The 19,091-nt window shown below is 40.6% G+C and overlaps 2 protein-coding genes across 2 annotated transcripts; one reads left to right on the top strand and one right to left on the bottom strand.

Annotated features, from left to right (window-relative positions):
• Nucleotides 1–874: 874 nt before the first annotated feature.
• Nucleotides 875–4,962, top strand: miox (myo-inositol oxygenase; the record flags this gene model as incomplete). Its single annotated transcript, XM_084059306.1, has 10 exons — nt 875–892; nt 1,076–1,156; nt 1,309–1,389; nt 2,669–2,831; nt 3,513–3,580; nt 3,774–3,883; nt 3,995–4,062; nt 4,261–4,310; nt 4,471–4,583; nt 4,677–4,962. The coding sequence occupies 10 exons, from the start codon at nt 875–877 to the stop codon at nt 4,783–4,785; spliced, it is 861 nt and encodes a 286-aa protein (XP_083915432.1). The 3' UTR covers nt 4,786–4,962.
• Nucleotides 4,963–5,114: 152 nt separating this feature from the next.
• Nucleotides 5,115–13,455, bottom strand: lmf2a (lipase maturation factor 2a). Its single transcript, XM_084059305.1, has 14 exons — nt 13,321–13,455; nt 12,105–12,358; nt 11,392–11,420; nt 10,888–11,081; nt 10,004–10,182; nt 9,447–9,585; nt 8,988–9,116; nt 8,380–8,485; nt 8,179–8,275; nt 7,642–7,824; nt 7,263–7,431; nt 6,704–6,815; nt 6,400–6,508; nt 5,115–6,270 (listed from the first exon to the last, which is right to left on the bottom strand). Exons 1-14 carry the CDS (start codon nt 13,409–13,411, stop codon nt 5,743–5,745), a joined length of 2,319 nt encoding a protein of 772 aa, XP_083915431.1. The 5' UTR covers nt 13,412–13,455; the 3' UTR covers nt 5,115–5,742.
• Between the last annotated feature and the right edge of the window lie 5,636 nt (nt 13,456–19,091).

Genomic DNA, 19,091 nt, shown 5'->3' with positions numbered 1-19,091 from the left:
GCATTCATTACTTTAACCAGTCACTCACAAATAAGAGAACAACCTCGGCAAGACTGAACCATGGACATCTCTGATATAAGTGGGTTAGTTGAACAACTAGGTCACGAGGCCATGATTGTGCATTTAACATTTAAGAGTGATTAAATGACTCTTGACATCAACACCTGTAATATGACATAGATGTGTTGGAACATGGGTGAATGGGGGGGGACCATTCATTCTTAGGAGGAGAAGGAATTCCATTACTTTAAATTAAATAAAGTGTTTTAGTCATGTAAAAGTGCATTCTCATCATGCTATTCCATTGATAAACATAAGTGTGCAAAACATTGTACAATTACTGAGTCATTCTCTACCAGTCCAAACCAGAATCATGCTGATGCCCCAAAAACGTAAAAACACGACACACACACACACACACACACACGCACGCACGCGGGCACACACACACACACACACACACACACACACACACACACACACACACACACACACACACACACACACACACACACACACACACACACACACACACACACACACACACACACACACACACACACAGGTCATGAACACAACAGAAGTCCAGCAGGGTGGACCCCATTGGTTGGTGCTTTGGTTAAAAAGTGACTTTCTGTGGGTGTGTGTGTCACGTGTGTGTGTGTGTGTGTGTGTGTGTGTGTGTGTGTGTGTGTGTGTGTGTGTGTGTGTGTGTGTGTGTGTGTGTGTGTGTGTGTGTGTACAGTTAATGTGCACTGGTGTATTTGACCTTTAGCCTTTAGAGCAGGTACAGTATATACAGGCAGAGATAGCAGTGATAATTCTACAAACTACACTTGAGCACAGCTTAAACCCAGACAACATTTACGGCACAATGAGGGTCGTCAACCTTGTAAGTTTATTTATATTTTTTATGTTAATCTTACTGTGGCTCTGTTCTTATTTATCTTCAATTTTGTGCAAATTATCAAATTATAATAATCCTAATTGTACAAAATATGTGTAGTTTATAATCGGTTTGTCATTTAAAACATGTGGTCTCCCCCCCCCCCCCGTCCCCCCCGTCTAACTCCAGGGTCCAGATCCATCTTTGGCGTATCGGCCAAACTTGGAGAAACAGGAATGCAAGGACAAAGAAAACTACAGAAACTTCGAGGTACGCACTTCTCATCCCCCCCTAAGCCTCCTTTAGGAAGCAATGATGGTCTGTGTGAAAATGTTTTAATGTTTCGCGTGTATATGTGTGTGTGTGTGTGTGTGTGTGTGTGTGTGTGTGTGTGTGTGTGTGTGTGTGTGTGTGTGTTTCAGAGTGGAAGTCTCATTGACCGCGTATTCAACACATACAGGCTGATGCACACCAACCAAACACTGGACTTTGTAAAGCAAAAGGTGAGTGTGCCAGGAAGACATTATAGTACAGAAAATGTATAAAAAATTAAAACATAATTCTATTTCATCCATTCTTTGTTCAAATAAATAATTAAATGGACAAGTGCAGGTATGGTCCCGAAAGAATGTTTTTGCTGAGCCTAATTGTACTGTTTTATTGTTTTTATTCTTGTACTTATATTATTAGTTTTTTTCCGCTTCCTACAGTTGCCGCCCCCCCCCCCCCCTTATGTAAAGCAACTTTGAGTACTTAGTAAAGCACAATAGAAACCTGAGGTATAATTATTATTATTGTTATTATCATTATTACTGTTATCATTATCTTCATGTGTCTTACCTTCAATAAATATAATTTTCTTTCTAAAACAATTACACTGAAAACAACTTTTAACTTAATGGACAAATTTCTGTTTTTACATGTACTTTAGGCTGCGGCTTTACATTTTGATTGAGTTTGCCTATAAACTACAATAACTTGCAGGCATACTGAGGGAGGTAAGGGAGAGATTCAGACCACAAACCTGCTTTGCAGTTCAAAATAACACTGAATATGATATTGGGCATGAATGTAAAATCTCTGTAACAGAAAATATTTAATATTAACTGGAGTACATTATTTAGTGCACATTACTACTACTCTTCTTCTACATCTCCCCCTCACATTTTATACCACTATCAGCCAAATGAGTGCCACCAACCTTTCTAAAGATATTTAGTATATTGCATAACAATGTGGCCTTCCAAAGACCCAGGGCCGGGTGATCTGACACCAGAGCCAAGAGAGTCCACAGGACAATCAATAACAGACCACTGATAAGTCATACAGGGACACTTTTAGGGTCAGCAAAGGGGAAAGATAGCCATTGCCAACTACTAGGAATCTGTCATCTAGGAATTACGTTGGATTTCATCCAATATCAATATAGTTTTAGAGGTCAAAATTAAAAACACACAAATTATCATGCCCCAAGATCTCACAGGTATTTGGGGAAAGTATATTTTTTTCAGGAATTCTCCTCCCACTGTCCCTCACTGATGCTCCCAATAATGAGCTTGTGTGGAAATACGGTATCTATGTATTTTGTCTGAGGAAGACCAGCTTGGTCAAAACCGTGGCTATTATACAAGGGAGCTTTAATTCCAGTGTGCAGAATGATACATACAGTATCCGAGTAGAACACATTATGCAAATGTGATTACATGATTACATGTTAGGCTGCACATTTTCAATAATAACGTCTTGACGTTGCTCGCCCCCTCCTGGCCTGGGCCCCTGCAGCACTCTGAGTGGTCAGGCTGTAGCCACGCTGAGATGAGCGTGATGGACGCCATCATGTCTCTGGACCAACTGGTGGATGAGTCTGATCCGGATGTGGATTTTCCCAACTCATTTCACGCCTTCCAGACTGCCGAGGGCATCCGGGAAGTGCATCCAGACAAAGGTAGATACATACAGTACACCCTGACAAAGGTACATACATATTGTACAGTCATGTGACAAAGGCACACACATACAGTACACCATGACAAAGGTACACACATACAGTGACTACACCATGACAAAGGTACATATCGTCGCTGTCAGGTGGTAACCTTGTATATCCAAAACTGTTACTTTTCAGAAATTGGAGGAAAGAAATACAAATGTTCCAATGGATCCAATGCAGTTATTATTTAGTTACAAGCTCTTGTTAACACTTTTCCATTGGTTCAATATTTATAAAACGAAAATAGTGAAAATAGCAGATCCAGAATCTCACGTGTTGTGAGCTTGTAGTTTTGCTATTTTTGCGTATGACACTGTAGTATTAATTTATGAAAAAAACATAAAAATGTGAAATCTGGAGTTACAAGGTTTCTGCCTGACACCTGAGTACACTGAGTACACCCTGACAAAGGTACTTACATACAGTACACCCTGACAATGGTATAAATACATACATACAGTAGGCTACAATATGACAAAGTTATACATACATACAGTAACTATGACAAAGGTACAAACAAAGGTATTGATGACAGGGATATATAGCACTCATACAGACAGAAATGTATATATTTCTGTAGTAGTGCACCGACACAATGTCCAGAAAACATCTACAGCATGCGTTGTTGTTTTCCAGACTGGTTCCAACTAGTGGGTCTGATCCATGACATTGGAAAGATCATGGCTCTTTGGGGAGAACCCCAGGTGAGAGACAGATAGATATAACATATAATACACAATAATGGGCTTGGGTAATACAAATTCTCCAATATAACTCCACAAAAACTTGGGGGCAATTGACAACATTCACTCAGTTTCATCTGAAGCTACTGTATCAGGACAGGTTTTGTGCCACTTGTTTGTATTTTGAAAATATTCCGGTGTATCTCTCCTGCAGTGGGCTGTGGTGGGGGATACCTTCCCTGTGGGCTGTAAGTTCCAGAATGGCATCGTGTTCAGAGATAACACCTTCCTGGATAACCCAGATGAGGAAAACCCTGCTTACAAGTAGGCCTTCACAGAAACATAAAAGTATTAAAGCTTCCAATTACAGGGGAATACAGGGGGAATTCTGTTATGTCCAGTGAAGATTGATTTCTTTGGTCCATCTTTCTTTAGCACCGAGTGTGGAATCTATGAACCAAAATGTGGCCTGGACAACATCCTCATGTCCTGGGGCCACGATGGTAAGACCATCCTTTGAAATGTATTTACATACATAAAATAATAATCCCTCGCCTTTGGCCGTTCCGGCCTAGAGGGAATAATACATTAAAAAAGACCGATTCCAAGTTCCAACATCAATATAGTCAACATAATACCATTGACGGCGTGTGCTTAATGTGCAAACAGTGCATATTGATGTCCTGTTTTATTCTCTCTAGAGTATCTCTATCGGGTCATGAAGTTCAACAAAACCTCCATCCCAGAGGAGGTGAGTGAGTGAGCGGTAATTTACCACATGAACCTAATAGGTAACATATATGAAGTTTTAGGTGAGGAAAAATGTGCCAAAGGAGAAAGGGTATAGAGAACTTTTCTTTTTTTTTTGCACTCTTAGTGGACTAATAGGTCTTTGGTTTTTCTCGCTTCAGGGTTTGAACATGATCCGTTTCCATTCCTTCTACCCTTGGCATTCCAATGGAGACTACATGCATCTGTGCAATGAGAAAGATCTGCAAATGCTGCCCTGGGTCCGCGAGTTCAAGTATGTTTATTTTCTCCTTTCATATAATAAATATACACACACACACAGTTCAACCTCTTCTCTTGTTTGACCTGACCTTTGCCCTCTCCGCAGTAAATTTGACCTGTACACCAAGACCACTGACCTGCCTGATGTGGAACAGCTGAAACCTTATTACCAGTCTCTGATCAACAAGTACTGTCCTGGAATACTTAAGTGGTGACACCGAGTGCAAAGCATAACAGATATTATCATCACAATTATCCTCACATTATGAGAACCTAATGCTCGATGGTTGGACTCTTGAAACTTTCATACACTGTATATTTTCTGAGCTTCATGCATAAAAACATACAAAAACTCATACAGTAACCACAAGTATACTGATCATTGCCTTGATTGTACATTGAGTATTGTGTGTACTGATTCGTTTTCAAATCAGAGACCAAAATGATTCTCAATGGCAAATGTATATTTTATCTATTTTATTATGAATGTTACAAAAAATATATATAAAAAACAAATTTACATCATGCATTTGTGCATGATGTAACATTACAAACACAGGCAAGAAGTGTAACGGGGAAAGTGCGTTGTTGTTTAAACTTTAGGTAGATATTTATGTGGCAGAGCTAAGGGGCACATTAAACCTGGCAAAAATATACACACACATTAACAAAATCCAAGGACCAGTATGGACATTTAAATGTGAACAATATATGCTCTTGCCGTTGACCACAATACTTGACAATAACAGCTACTTATTTTAATTACTTTATCTTTTACAAAATGACAGTGAAAAAACGATTGAATATTAAGTGAGCAGAAAGTGATAGTCTCTACAGACACACAGGAAGGAAGTGATTGAGGCACAATGGTGACGAACCTCAAGTTAGAGAAAGATCAATCAAGCCATCAGCTTTTATGGAGAGGGGATTACATATTTGAACAACTCGGGCTAAGTGGCACATTAATTTAACTTTGCATTTTAAAATGAACACTGAGGATTGTACTTCATCACAACAATGTTTGTGGCAAATAAAGTGTTCATATAAAGTATATTTTCCATGACTGGTTGATTAGGAAATAAAAGTGAACTTTGGTAAGCATCTGAAAAGGCAGTAGACATCACAGGTGGCATTTCTGGATTGTTCAGATCACGTTAAAAAAGGTCAAACTGTCACTTCCTCTTCCTGAGGCCATCGTCGTCGTCATCGTCATCCTTTTCGCCCTCTTCCTCTGGCTCAGTCTCTCCCTCCTCTGGCTCAGGCTCATTCTCTCCCTCCTCTGGCTCATTCTCTCCCTCGCTAGCATCCTCTCCCTTGCTAGCATTGCACTTTTCCTTTCCTGTATCCTCCTGTTCATCCTCGTCACATGCCTCCTCGTCTCCTAGTGTTGACTCTTCCTCTCTCTTCACCTCTCCTCTCTCCGCGTTCGGTTTGTCAGACATTCCATTTACATCAGAGGCGAGGTCTTCCTCCACGTGGTCGTCGGCAGCTGTAACAGGGTCGTGTGACGCTGAGGTCTTTTCTCCAATGTCTACGCGCTTGCTAGTGTTTCTCAATCCCCGGAGCAGACACAGGGTGGCGCTGCAGATAAACAGGCTCCACATAAGCACAGGAGCAGGAATGCCCCTCACCTGAGAACGCACCCACCTCACAGCACAGGCAATAGTTGCATTGGACGCACGGCGTGGTGCTGAATTGTCCTGCAGACAGAAAGATGTGTCTATCACTACTGGACTCAGCATTGTTTTCCATAACGTTTCTCATGCAAGCTCTTTGTGAGGGGAAAATCAATGACGATGTCCCTCACCCTATCCATGTAATGCGTTTACCTTGAGTCCGTACTGATTGAGCATGCTGTTCAAGAAGGAGTCACCCAGGTGCACCGTCGGATAGAACTCCTCCACATAGACCCTCCTCCACCACCGCTCGGGGTAGGAACTGACAATAACACACAAACCACAGGGTCAACATTCTCGTGTATACATGCTGAGATAGAGAAAGGGAGGAAAAACTGAAAGCGAAAGAGACAGGTAAAGAGACAGCTAGATAATCATATAAAGAAATTAAGTGAGCGGCACAGATAGAGACAGAGACATTGAAAGACATCGGAAGAGACAGACAGCGTGTACTGACCCGTCATCCTTGGGCTCAGTGAACCAGTACTTGTAGCGATGTGCTCTGATGTAGGCAGGGGGCTGCTGCTGGAACGGATATTGAGAGACGTCTGTCTGCATGAGCTCTATCACTGGAGGAGACATTATAAACAAAGAGAGCCACCTGTTCATTCTCCCTCTTTGAACACAAATCCCACTGCTTTCTCCGATGCTCTGAGGCCATATGAGAGGAAATGGATGTGAAAGTATTCATGTGCAGTATACATCATCGCTGTCTGGCACAAACCTTGTATCTCCATATTTCAACTTTGTTTTTTCATACAAATACCCAATCAACTAGCTCACATTGCCATGCGTTGTGAGCTTATAGATATGCTAATTCCGCTACTTTTTGAAAGTTAAAGTTATTTAGTCTGTCTCTGGGTTTCATATAATATTTAACCAATGAAACGTATTAAGAGCTTGTGAGCAAATAACAATTACATTGGATCCACTGGAATACAGAATCGATCACATTTTTGGACATGCAAGGTTTCTGCCCGACAGACTATTACACTAACTGTACTGTAGGTATGTACCATCCGTTTTGCCCTGCAGCAGTCTGTAGATGAGGCCTGTGAACCACGGGGCCTGAGTTTGGGGCCCCAGAGCAGCGAACCACATCTGCCAGTCCAACCTGGGCTGGTGGGGTGTCACCACAGAAGGGGACGCACTCCTGTTGCCTGGCTTATACATGAACTCTATCTCCTACACGTTGGGAGAAGTAAAACAATACTCACTGCACTATGGGATACAACAAGACATTTAACAAAATGTGACCACTGTTTAATTATAGCTTAATAGTCCCCCTTTCTTATATTAACTTCATGGTCAAAATGGACATTCAAGTCCCAGTGTGAAACCCCAATAGAATTATAACCTGGCCTGTTTCTCTGCCATGATTTAATCGTCTCTCACCGTCCATGTGTCCCTGTCGTTGCTTCCCTCGATGACCACCTCCGGTCGTCCACCCACACCCGTCATCCTCCTGAACAGACCGTATGAATTGGCCAGCTGGTAGCGATCCACTGTCTCATAGATCCGGCGTACCCCTGGCCACAAACTGGCATTGGAATCATATTCTAGATAGGTGAATGGAACCTGTGGAGGACATGTTTATAGTTGTTTCTGGAGGTTCATCGTCTATAAATTACAATTCATGGTACTGAAACATATTCACACAATCAATGGCCATTTTGCTCTTACGTCTTACGGGGAGGGGTGGTATGACATGAGGTAAGAGTGTATGACATAAGAGCAAAATGACCATCATGTGAAGTTGTAAATATGGTCAATGACATTTTCCTATGTGCCATCTTCTTCAAAGACTCAAAATGCTGCCAATGTATTTGGGGCAAATCATTGTCACTTTCTTACTGTCAAATACAATCAAGAACTCGTAAACTTTAGGAGTTCTAAAGAATGAATAAAATATTGATGTCAACAGTAACCCACCAGACTGACAGTGAACATGGCGACAGTGGCAGCTCCAAACACTGTCCACTGGAGAGTTCCCCAGAACCTTCGGAGGAAGCCAGGGACACACGCACACCTAAAAGACAGACAGACAAACTTACCAATATATCCTCTGTAACCAGTTAATTCACACATAATGGTAATACAAATGAACGTACACTTAGACACAAAGGCCCATACCTGAACATGGCAGACACCATCTCCCAGGTGAGAGAGAGGACACCCATCCAGACAGAGGGAATGGTGACGCTCTTCAGGAAATTATTAAATTGGTGGTATGTGAACGCTGTCACACAGAATACCAAATTAAAAAAATACAGAAAATATAACTTGTCAATATACACACTGACATATACAGTATCCTCATGCAATTTTATGTCAGCACATAAGCAACAACATACACACATTGCATTGACTTATGATTCCATATCCCTTTATACTAACCAATACATGCCTAACCCTAAACTTATGAAACTGCAATAACAGTAACTTGGGCACATTGTGCAAGTGAAAGCTGCCCCCCACACTACTGCAGTTTCATTAGCACAATATGTAAAATGAAGATATTTTGGTATTATCGTTCTAAACATGTTCCTGCTGTTCTACATACATACAGTCAAGCCACAATCAATAGTAACAATCACATATTGAGGCTTTGACCATCACTTTTATGAAATATCCGAGACAATACGGGTTTATGGAAGACAATTATTATTGACCAATTCAAATATTATGGTGTTGGAGACCTTTCATCCATGCATGCATCCCTAATCAACTAATGATCACACCTGTCCTGGAGGAGATGCTCTTCTTCCCCCAGTCCAGCTGCAGGTCGAAGCAGACGATGGTTGCAAAGATGATCAGAGACCAGACTGCCAACTCCACCAGATAACATAGCCATGCCCACACTCTGGAACCTGATTGGAGCCAAGACAGGAGTTCTGAGCAATTTACAGACCCATGCTTCCCTTTCTAAGCAAGATGCTTGAGTTGAAACCAAATAAACAACTTCCTAAAATTAGAACAATCTAAGGACATTTTATTCCGGTTCCAGGTCTACAGTAATTGTAGCACAGAAATGCTCATTAAGATAATGATCTGAGATTTATGGCACTGATGTCAATAACGCAAATAAGGTTTTGATTGTTCTTAATTTAAGTGTGTGCAGCATACTATACAATTAACCATGAAATCCACAATATATTCAGCTCTATATCGATGTATCAGTGAGTGTGTGTGTATCATACCATTGTCGTTGCTTTTCTGTGTCTTGCGTAGCCAGAAGTGAACATGCTCGTCATCCAGTAGAGACAGACAGAGGGCCAGGGTCAGTAGGTTGAAAAAGTTGTAGTTGCCAGACAAGACGATGAGCACCTGCAGTAGCACCTGCACCAGCCAAACACAGAGATTAACATCTACTAGACAAATTGACCCATAAAAGATTTTCAGAAAGGTTGATATCCTAGCCTCAGTAGCCTGACACTCAGACTGAATAATGGAGTGAAACAAAATGAGCGTTCAGGCTGAGTGTCAGGCTAGGATATCAACTTTTCTGAAAATGGTCTCCGAGAGGGCGGCCGTTCTGAAAACGGCCACCAGTTAGATTTTCAACCGAGAAAACCCCGCCTTCTACAGTGTCACCGACCCTGAATGCGAGGCTAGCGATTTCAGGTGCTGGAGCCAGGCTATTGATATCCAGTATTAAAGACATGAAATGAAAATAGTCATATTCAATCAACTGGTGAACAAAAGGTAGATAAAAACTAATCAATCAAGAAATCAGGCACATTATTTTCTGTCAAACCTGCATGTAGAAAGCCCCAAGTCGGAGGCGGCGCATGGGGATGAAGAAGAGGAAGGGAAGAGCAATTTCTATGACGAAGGTTGCCACAACACTCAGCTTCTGCCACCACACCGGCAGCTGCTGGGCAAACCAGGCCAATGGCGTGGGGATACACTGGGTCTCATAGTGATATGTCAGAGCTGTTAAAGAAGAGAAAACAAGGTTTCAAATACTTGATCCGCCAAAACACCATTTTGGGCGGATTTGGACTGGTAGGTTAATAACAGCATGAAGACTATTCAATAATAATTTAAGTAAGATTCAAATGACGTCACGTTAACTAAAAGAGAAGACGCAACAAGTACGTTATGTCTGCTTCTCGGATCAAAACTGGAAGATGGTTCCACAGGAGTGGAGCCTGATAGTTGAAGGCTCTGTCTTCTAAGAGTGCAGTGTTCTAGTGAGGTACTAGGATACAATGAGCTCTTTACAGTGATGGTGCATGACCTTTTAACACATATTCTGGATTTTACAGGGAGTCAGCGCAGAGAAGTTAATATCAGTTCTTGTCAGAACACGCGCAGCAGCATTCTGAATCAACTGGAGTGTCTTTAAAGACTTGTTGGGGCAGTCTGATAATGAGGAATTGCTATAATCCAGCCCGGAGGAAACAAATGCATGGACTCCTTTTTCTGCAACATTCTTTGCATTTGGTTGACACCATAGCTCCCAACTGCAACCCTCTCATCCATCCAAATGAGCATTATTTAACTCAAGAGCGGACAGAAAATGCACGTACATAGCGGCGGAAAACTAGGTACCACAAATAAGATACTTAGTTAATTCGTCCTAACATATATGATGCACAAACAGTACAGTAAAAGCACACACACACACACACACACCTGTAAGACCCCACCAGGTAGGACAGCGTGAGGTGAGTTTTACCACTCCTGAGGCAAACATGAGTCTGAACAACAGCCAGCGGACCAGCCAGAAGGTCACCTGATCGTGTTCTCTGACCCTGCGCGACCCCCTCACTATCGTTAATGGAGCAACAAGGACACAGATGAACCCCGTCTCTAGCAGCAGGCTGTCCCTGAATAGACAGAAAGGAGGAGAGAAAGTGACAAGTAGAGAGACAGAGTGAGTTACATCTAAACATGACCATGTAATTTCACACTCTGGTTTTGTTTTTGTCAATACACTGATGTTGCATGGCAGCACAAACAAACATGGCAGTGATAATAACACAGACCTACTGGTCTGTGGATGACATAACCCTGACCAACTGCTTAACATCTTGGGCTCCTTCATTATTCATCCATAGTGACAGTCTGTTAATTAATAAACATCATTCAAAAGCTCTCTCAATCCTCCTGCCGTGTCATGTGGTCCACTGCACTCACCACTGGAAGTAGAGGAAGACCTGGCCCACCTGAAACACACAGAAAGGGTGTGAGAGCTGGAGACAGTAATTACTGATGCTGGTGTGACAAGACTAGTTGAAGACTACAATGCGATGTAAAGGACCCTACCGGTGGTCTGTCATGTTTAGCTCTTTGACATTACTGTTATCCATTTCAGCATAAAAGCTCAGATTTTATGTTTTATATTTTAACCCATTAAGACTGGGAACGCATCTGTGTCATTTTTAGATTTATTTGGCTATTCAAAAATATCAGATCTATATATTTTTAATATATAGCTTGTAGATCTATATCTTTTTTTTTTTTTAAACGTATGTTGCTATATATCTCTCAAACCTTTTCATTTCAAGGACCCCCAAAATTATATGTATTTGGCCGCGGACCCCCATCTGAAAATATTTTTCAGATGGGGGGTTACAGGGACCCCCAGAAGCAAAGATTTGAGTTAAAAAATGTATATATATATATATATATATATTCAAAGATTTGCACACTTTTTCACGACTTTTCCCCCCCCAAAATAGCAGATCTACAAGCTCATAGCTATGTATGAGCTTGTATATATGCTATTTTTGAATAGCCAAAGAAATCTAAAGTGACACAGACGTGTTCCTGGTCTTAATGGGTTAAGGTCCTGTATTTGTGACAAATACAGCATACTGTATTACAGAGCGCACAGTGCTGCTCCTCACCTGGTGCAAGGACAGGTACAAAACCCACAGACACAGAAACACCAGGCTGTCTCGGAGTCTCTCCACCAGCGTTGCAGCCAGGCTCAGTGCTGCTCCGACAAGGCACAGCAGCTCCATGGTGGTGTGTGTGTCCAGGCCCAGATGTGGTCCCAGCCACAGCAGGGTGGGAGAGGACAGTAGCTGGTCCCACAGTGGTTTGCCGCTGTAACGCAGCTGCCTCCGTGCGGGTAACAGCCCCTCATTACCATACAGACCTATATATGGACACGTGTAAAGAAAATGAAGGCGCATGTAAAAAAAGAAAAGAAAAAAGATTGTATGGAGAACAATAATTTCACAATTCTATGCAGAATGCAACACATGCTTCATCGCGTTCTTTGTTTTTTATTTTTAGAAAGAGATACTAGAGAAACTAAACAAATATGGTGCGAAATAGCATGACATATGATGACATGTAGCTATCGCTATATTAATTACTGTCAATTAGCATTTTGATAAAAGTGTCCTATATAGAACCACTTAGTGATGCCTAAAGTTAAACTAAGCTGAAGAACCAGTAGAGAACATCTAAATAACCTACAGTGGGTGAGGGGGTTCCAGGGGGTCCCCAGCAAAAGGGGGTCCTTGGCTTTGCTTGACATGAAAAAGTTTGAGAAGATCCACTATTTCTTGTGTGTAAAGCAGACAGCAGTAGTTCTCAAAGTGGATTCCAGGGAGTCTCTGTGTTCCTTTAGGGGGGTCTAAATTGACCCTTACAAGTCTGTAACTCTGACAGTATACTGTCAGAGTTAAGGGGAGACCTTGACATTTTAAAGTTTGAGAACCACTGGTGTGAAGGACTACATCAACAAAGTATATTTATTCCTTGTATCAACACTGTACACACATCCTGTCAGTAGCCAGCTGTTTGGGTGATGGAGAGAAATCCGTCCTCTGATGAGTGAGGAAAAAAAGTTATCAAAAAATCAACTCTGTCCCTCTCATTCAAGTCTTAAAAAAATCTGCCAGGGGATCTGTTGTGTTGGCAGGCATACATAGTTGGCAAGCAGCAACAGGTTTAACCCCTCAACTTATCCGCAAGCTACAGAAAGTTCCAGGTACTTGAGAGCATCACAGAAGGCGGACGCCCACAGGACAGGCATGCTAACAGGCTAACCGGGTAGCAGCAGCAGCTATCACAGTCAGTTAGGATAGAATGAATGTCGATGTCTCTCACCTGGTATCTGCACGAAGAGGGAGACAAAGGCGAACATGTAGATGGCCGCCATGCACCACAGAAACATACGTTGAGGCAGTATGAACCCCATGATCGCGCTCTCAATATTGCGTATGGTGGATGTGGAGTTCAGTTCAGTACAGTACTCTGTCTTTCTGCAGGACTTCCCAAGTTCCAACGGTGTTGCCAGACATTGCGATAGAAATAAGCAACCAGGTCTATGAAAACAAGCCCAAAAGAAGCGACCAGGGCTATTTTCACAAATATTTTTGGGAATTGTTGAATATGTTTGAAACATGTTTAACAACACAAATCTGATACGGGGTCTGAGATGGGGAGCCCACGGTATGGACATATTACATATACATACACATTCATCTGGGGGTCCTTGCCTCCTTGCAATGGAAATGTCTGAGAACCACTTGTTTAAAAAACATTAAGAAATAAGCAACTGCACTTTAGAAACAAGCCCAAATAACCGCAACCCGTAACTACCAATATTTACAAGCAACTTTACATACAACAGGCCCAAAGTTGCTTATAATAACAGACATGGCAACATTGCTTCCCAATAGGGTCTGCAAAGGATAATTCCTTTTAACAGGTCGTTCATGAAAGTCCTTGCGGTCTTGTTTCCAATGAGAACCTGTGAGCAATTAGGGGTTAAGAGTCTTGCTCAGGGACAAATTTCATTTCATCGACACATATGCTGGCCTGGCCTGGAATCGAACCTGGGGCAACCAGGGCCTCTGGCTCCCTAGGCGGGCTCACAAACCACTCAGCTATGGCCGCCCCTGCATGGACTTGTTCCAGTGGGACGGGCTCTTCCTGCACCACGTCGTCTGTAGTGGGAGGAGAGGAGGAGAGGAGGAGAGGAGGAGAGGAGGAATATCACTGGATACAGCCAGGAAGAGTGGGCACTAGTTCTGAATCCTGATCCAGAGCGTTAGTGAGTTCTCTCTTGTCTACTTGGCGAGTTCATTACCTTAATGACCGCATTCAGTGTCTTGAAATCAAGAAATAAGTTCCTTTATCTTTGCCTTAGCCACACCAAACCATTCCTGTTAAAAAAAAAAAAAATCTTATCCCCAACCACATGTGTAGTGGTAGTACACCGCCACCTAGTGTCCAAAATTATTTACTACAATAACTATTGCTGCACTATTGTAACAGTACATAAATCAGTGTTACTGTACATGTTGATGTTTGTTAAAAGCTTAATATTTGTCATTTAATGATAAGGATAATGAAATTGTGTTTTCTTGAAAAAAAGACAATTCTAAATCAAGTTGTCAGGTGACACACATTATCATGAGTAGATCATGTCTATATGTTTTTGCATATCTCCTAAATAACGTTCTTCCACTAGACAGAAATTGTCAGTTTTGACACTTGCTTTGCACTGCAAAGTTTGAACTGACAAGGAGTACTAAAGACAACTAGCTGTGGTGTGGTAAATTGTATCAATGCTATATTCCATAACTAAGGGGCCACTAAATGTTACTGCTGCAAGGGCACCCTGGTCCAACTTTCACTGAAAATACAGAGTACAATATTGTTTGTAAAAGTTCACACCGTCAGACTGACAAACTCACTTTGGTTAAGGAAAGCAAGGTTCAGAGTCATATCAGCGTCGGCGATCTGGTTTTCTAAAAAACAAAGCAACACTTGTCGACTCAAAATAATTGTCACTGATAAATCAATAAACTCTTAATAACCTTGGTATGTTTGCTACAAAATGTATGTGATTACAAAATGCAGACTGCAGGACATGAAATCTTTGCCCATGTTGTTCTGCAAACAGCTTCAATCTCCACTGTGACCTGAAGGACATTTCTTAGTTGTGATGACTGTACACTTGCATCTGTCTATTGTCTTTCTTTCCCTCCCTCTCAGGCAATTTGCTAAATTTGTATGTGTGTGTGTATGTGTTTAGGTGCCAATTGTGTCAAATTAAATATATACTGTATGTGAACCAAAATAAAATGATAAAAAATTCAAACTCAACACCTGAACTGCAATTAGAAGTTTTACATTATTCTGTGAAACAATGAGGACTGTGAATTTATCAAGGAAATGAGGAAATGAGGAAATTAAACAATTTGTCAGCCTCCAAAAAGGTAGATTAAATAGTTTGATAAAACTCAAAGACACAACTGAAATAAAGTATATACAGGGTACATTTATTTACATAACACAATACAATAATACAATACAATAATAATTAAAGTTTGATCGATTGATTGATTGAAAAATACCTATTTCTAACTATTTACAATTATGTACAAATGTTGTGCAGTTCCTTTGCTATGTACAGCATGGTCAGAGTGTCTTTGGAGTTGAATGACAGAATGTAGGCACAGACTTCTGGGGGGATGATCTTCTTTGGCTGGTGTCTTCCCAGGGAGCTATAACCCTCATCACACTGAGAGAGCTGGTCTAGGTCTGTGTGGGGGGTGGGGGACTTCAACTGGAAATTGACCTGGAAATTACAGAATATTATTTAATATCTATCTCAGATCAACTTAATATAAAACCATATTTCTTTTAATATAGAGCAGGTATTTAAAAAGATATGGTTACAAAAATTACCTCAAATTCAGAGTCATCCACGTAGTCGATTGGTTGGGTGGAAGATTTCACCTGGTCTAGGTCTGTGTGGGGGGTGGAGGTGGAGGACTTCGCCTGGAAATCGACCTGGAAATTAAACAGAAAATTGTTATTATTTACATTTTTATCTCAGATTAACTCAAGTCCATTTTTATTTTAATATAGTGTGTAGAGCAGGTGGTTAAAAAGTTTAATTACACGTGAATTCATATTTACTGATTATACTATGTGATACTGTACATCTACTGTTGCACAGGTTACGTCACTCTTGATAACAATCTAATTAACTCATTTACATAAGCTAAATGTCTACAACATTATGTTGACATGTTAAAAGGCACATTAATACTAGATTTCTTTTAACACTAGTATAGTGTTAAAGATAAAGCAAGATTAACTTTGGCAGGTTTGGGTGGTGAAGTAAGTTACCTTGCCATTATGTAACAAATGCAGTGCTGAGTTTTGTAATGTTACATATTGTCAGAATCCACTTGGCATTTATTTGTGTTCTAAAAGAGTGACTTTGAGACATGTTTCACCATGCAATATTTGGAATTATGATGTTTTAATCAACAGAGCAACTACTGAGGATGTCATCAGTATTTGGAGTTACACAATCCTTGCAAGAGGCACCTACACAAACCATTACCAAAGTGTAATTTTGCTTTAACATGCCAATGAACATGTCCATGTAACGTTTTAGTCAGTGGTGGAAAAAGTATTCACACTTTTTAAGTAAAAGTATCAATTCTGCAATATAGAAATACTCTGTTATAAGTAAAAGTCTGGAATTCAAAATCTACTTGAGTGAGAAGTACTAAAGTATTGGCATTAAAATGTACTTAAAGCGCCAAAAGTAGAAAGTACTCATTATGCAGAATGTCCTATTTCACAAGTTTTCAAATCTATAAAAATCTTTTGAAAATAGATAGATCTACAGACTCTCAATCTCACAATGCGTCACTATGCTACACATTGTGAGCTTGTAGATCGGCTATTTTCAAATGGCCGAAATGTATATAGGGTGGAAGTGGTCAATGTATGTTTTGTAATAATAATCCAAATCTACAAAGTAAGTAGTAAAGTAAAGTTTTCAAATAATTGTAGTGGAGTAAAAGTACAATATTTGCCTCTTAGATGTAATGGAGTAGAAGTCAAAGTACTGAAAACTGGAAATACTCCAGTAATGTGAATACACCTCAAAATTGTACTTACAGTACTTAAGTAAACAAACTTAGTTACTTTACACCACTGGTTATAGTGAATACAACACAATGCATTCATGGTAAGGTCTTTGTGAAACTAAATAGGTCAACATCACTTACCTCTACTCGCTTAAAAGTACCCCGGGTCCTAGTGGTCTCCACTGAACAACCACTGGCCATTGTATGCCAGGTCTGCTGGGCTGCAGGCAGAACATTGTGCTGGTGGAAATCCAGCTGGAAAATAAACAGAATATTATGAAATATTATTTCATATTCATTTCAGATTAACCTGATTTAAGACCATATTTCCTTTTGGAATAGGTAGTTAAAAAGATATGGTTACAAAAGAATACACATAAATACTTACTGATAAATATCATGATACTGTACTTTTTCATATTTACTTGAAACTATAATTGAGTTGAGCTGAATTATGTGCTTTAATAAAATACAAAAATCTTGTATGATATGTACCAAATTGCTCATGTTAAGTGGCAACATCATCATTTTATTTGAATAATGTCTGCAAATTATTTTCATTTCATTTTGAGGTATCTGTCATGACAGCAAGCTATAGGCATGATGAAGTAGATTTAAACTCAATCTCATTATTAATCTCAACTGAAAAACAAAGAGAATATTCCAGCATCTGCATGGTGTTAAGAGTGATTTTAATACCTACTTTCACCTTGCATTGTAAATATTCTCACCTTTGGGGAGAATATTTAGATTTGAATCATGTTTTAACAGTTAACAGAGCAACTATTGGAGATAAATCAATGTTTTGGAGTTAGTTACATCATGACATGTAACGACACCCACATCTTCTAACGTACTGGTTCTCAACGTCAGGTCCAGGGACCACCAGGAGGTCCACATGGACCCTCGCCAACTGGAACCAAATGGACCCATAACGGTCCATTTGGTTCCATTGGTACACTCTCAGAGTTAAATAAACACTGAGGATTGTACAGGCTACAGGGTAGATTGGGATCCCAAAGATGAAGAGAATAAAAAGGTTCCATTCATGCTCTCTCAGTTACAGACCCGCGAGGGTCCATTTTGACCCGTTGGTTGGTGGGCCCCGGACCAGACATTGAGAAACGGCTTTCTAACGTACGTGATATCAACATTTTGACCGAGTTAAACGTGCCAAATGCATGTCCGTTTGAAAAGTAGGCCAACGTTAATATTTAGAGTCAAGTGCTAATGAACATGTAACCTATGTTACATATCTCCTCAATATTTTGGAGTGACATCGTGGCAAGAGGTAGGCCTACACAACCGTGTACACAACAAGTGTAATAATTCATCTTTAACGGCCAATGAACATGTAATCCACACGTTATAGTGAATATCGTCTCTATCGGGGGGAAACCTCATGTCCAAAAAACAAAACGGTTACTTTTCAGGATTCAAGTTCAAAAATAGCGAAGTAACAGATCTGTCAGCTCGAAACACGGCGGTTGTGAAGCTGTAGTGTGATCAAGTAGGGCGTTAATTTTCGAAAAAAAAGACGCACAAAAAGTTAAAATAATGGAGATAAGAGGTTTCTGCCCGACAGCAACAATATACGTCAACACAATGCATTTCAATTCATGCTAATTTACTTGTTTAAAAAGACATAAAGGTCGACGCTTACCTGAACAAATGGTACCAACGGCAGTGATGTGGTCCTGTGGCTGACAGGAGCCGGACGAGGCTTGCTAGCTCGGTGACCCATGATAGCAAGATGATGAAGATGCTAATATCTCAAACAAATTCTCTGGAACTACTATAATAATACAACCGCAAGGCTGGATCGATAATATAGTCCGAGAATGCGTCGATGTGCGATGATGAACTCAAAGGTAGTTGAAGAAGCTCCGATGAAGAAGAGAATCAGTCAACGATACCGTTCGGGTCGAGTATTGCAAGAACACTGAAGGTTTAAACCGCGCGCTCCGGATTATACTC

The sequence above is a fragment of the Gymnoscopelus microlampas genome (assembly GCF_963454915.1).
Source record: "Gymnoscopelus microlampas genome assembly, chromosome: 6".
In the NCBI taxonomy this organism is placed as follows: Eukaryota; Metazoa; Chordata; class Actinopteri; order Myctophiformes; family Myctophidae; genus Gymnoscopelus; species Gymnoscopelus microlampas.
This window is presented reverse-complemented; position numbering and strand designations above follow the sequence as displayed.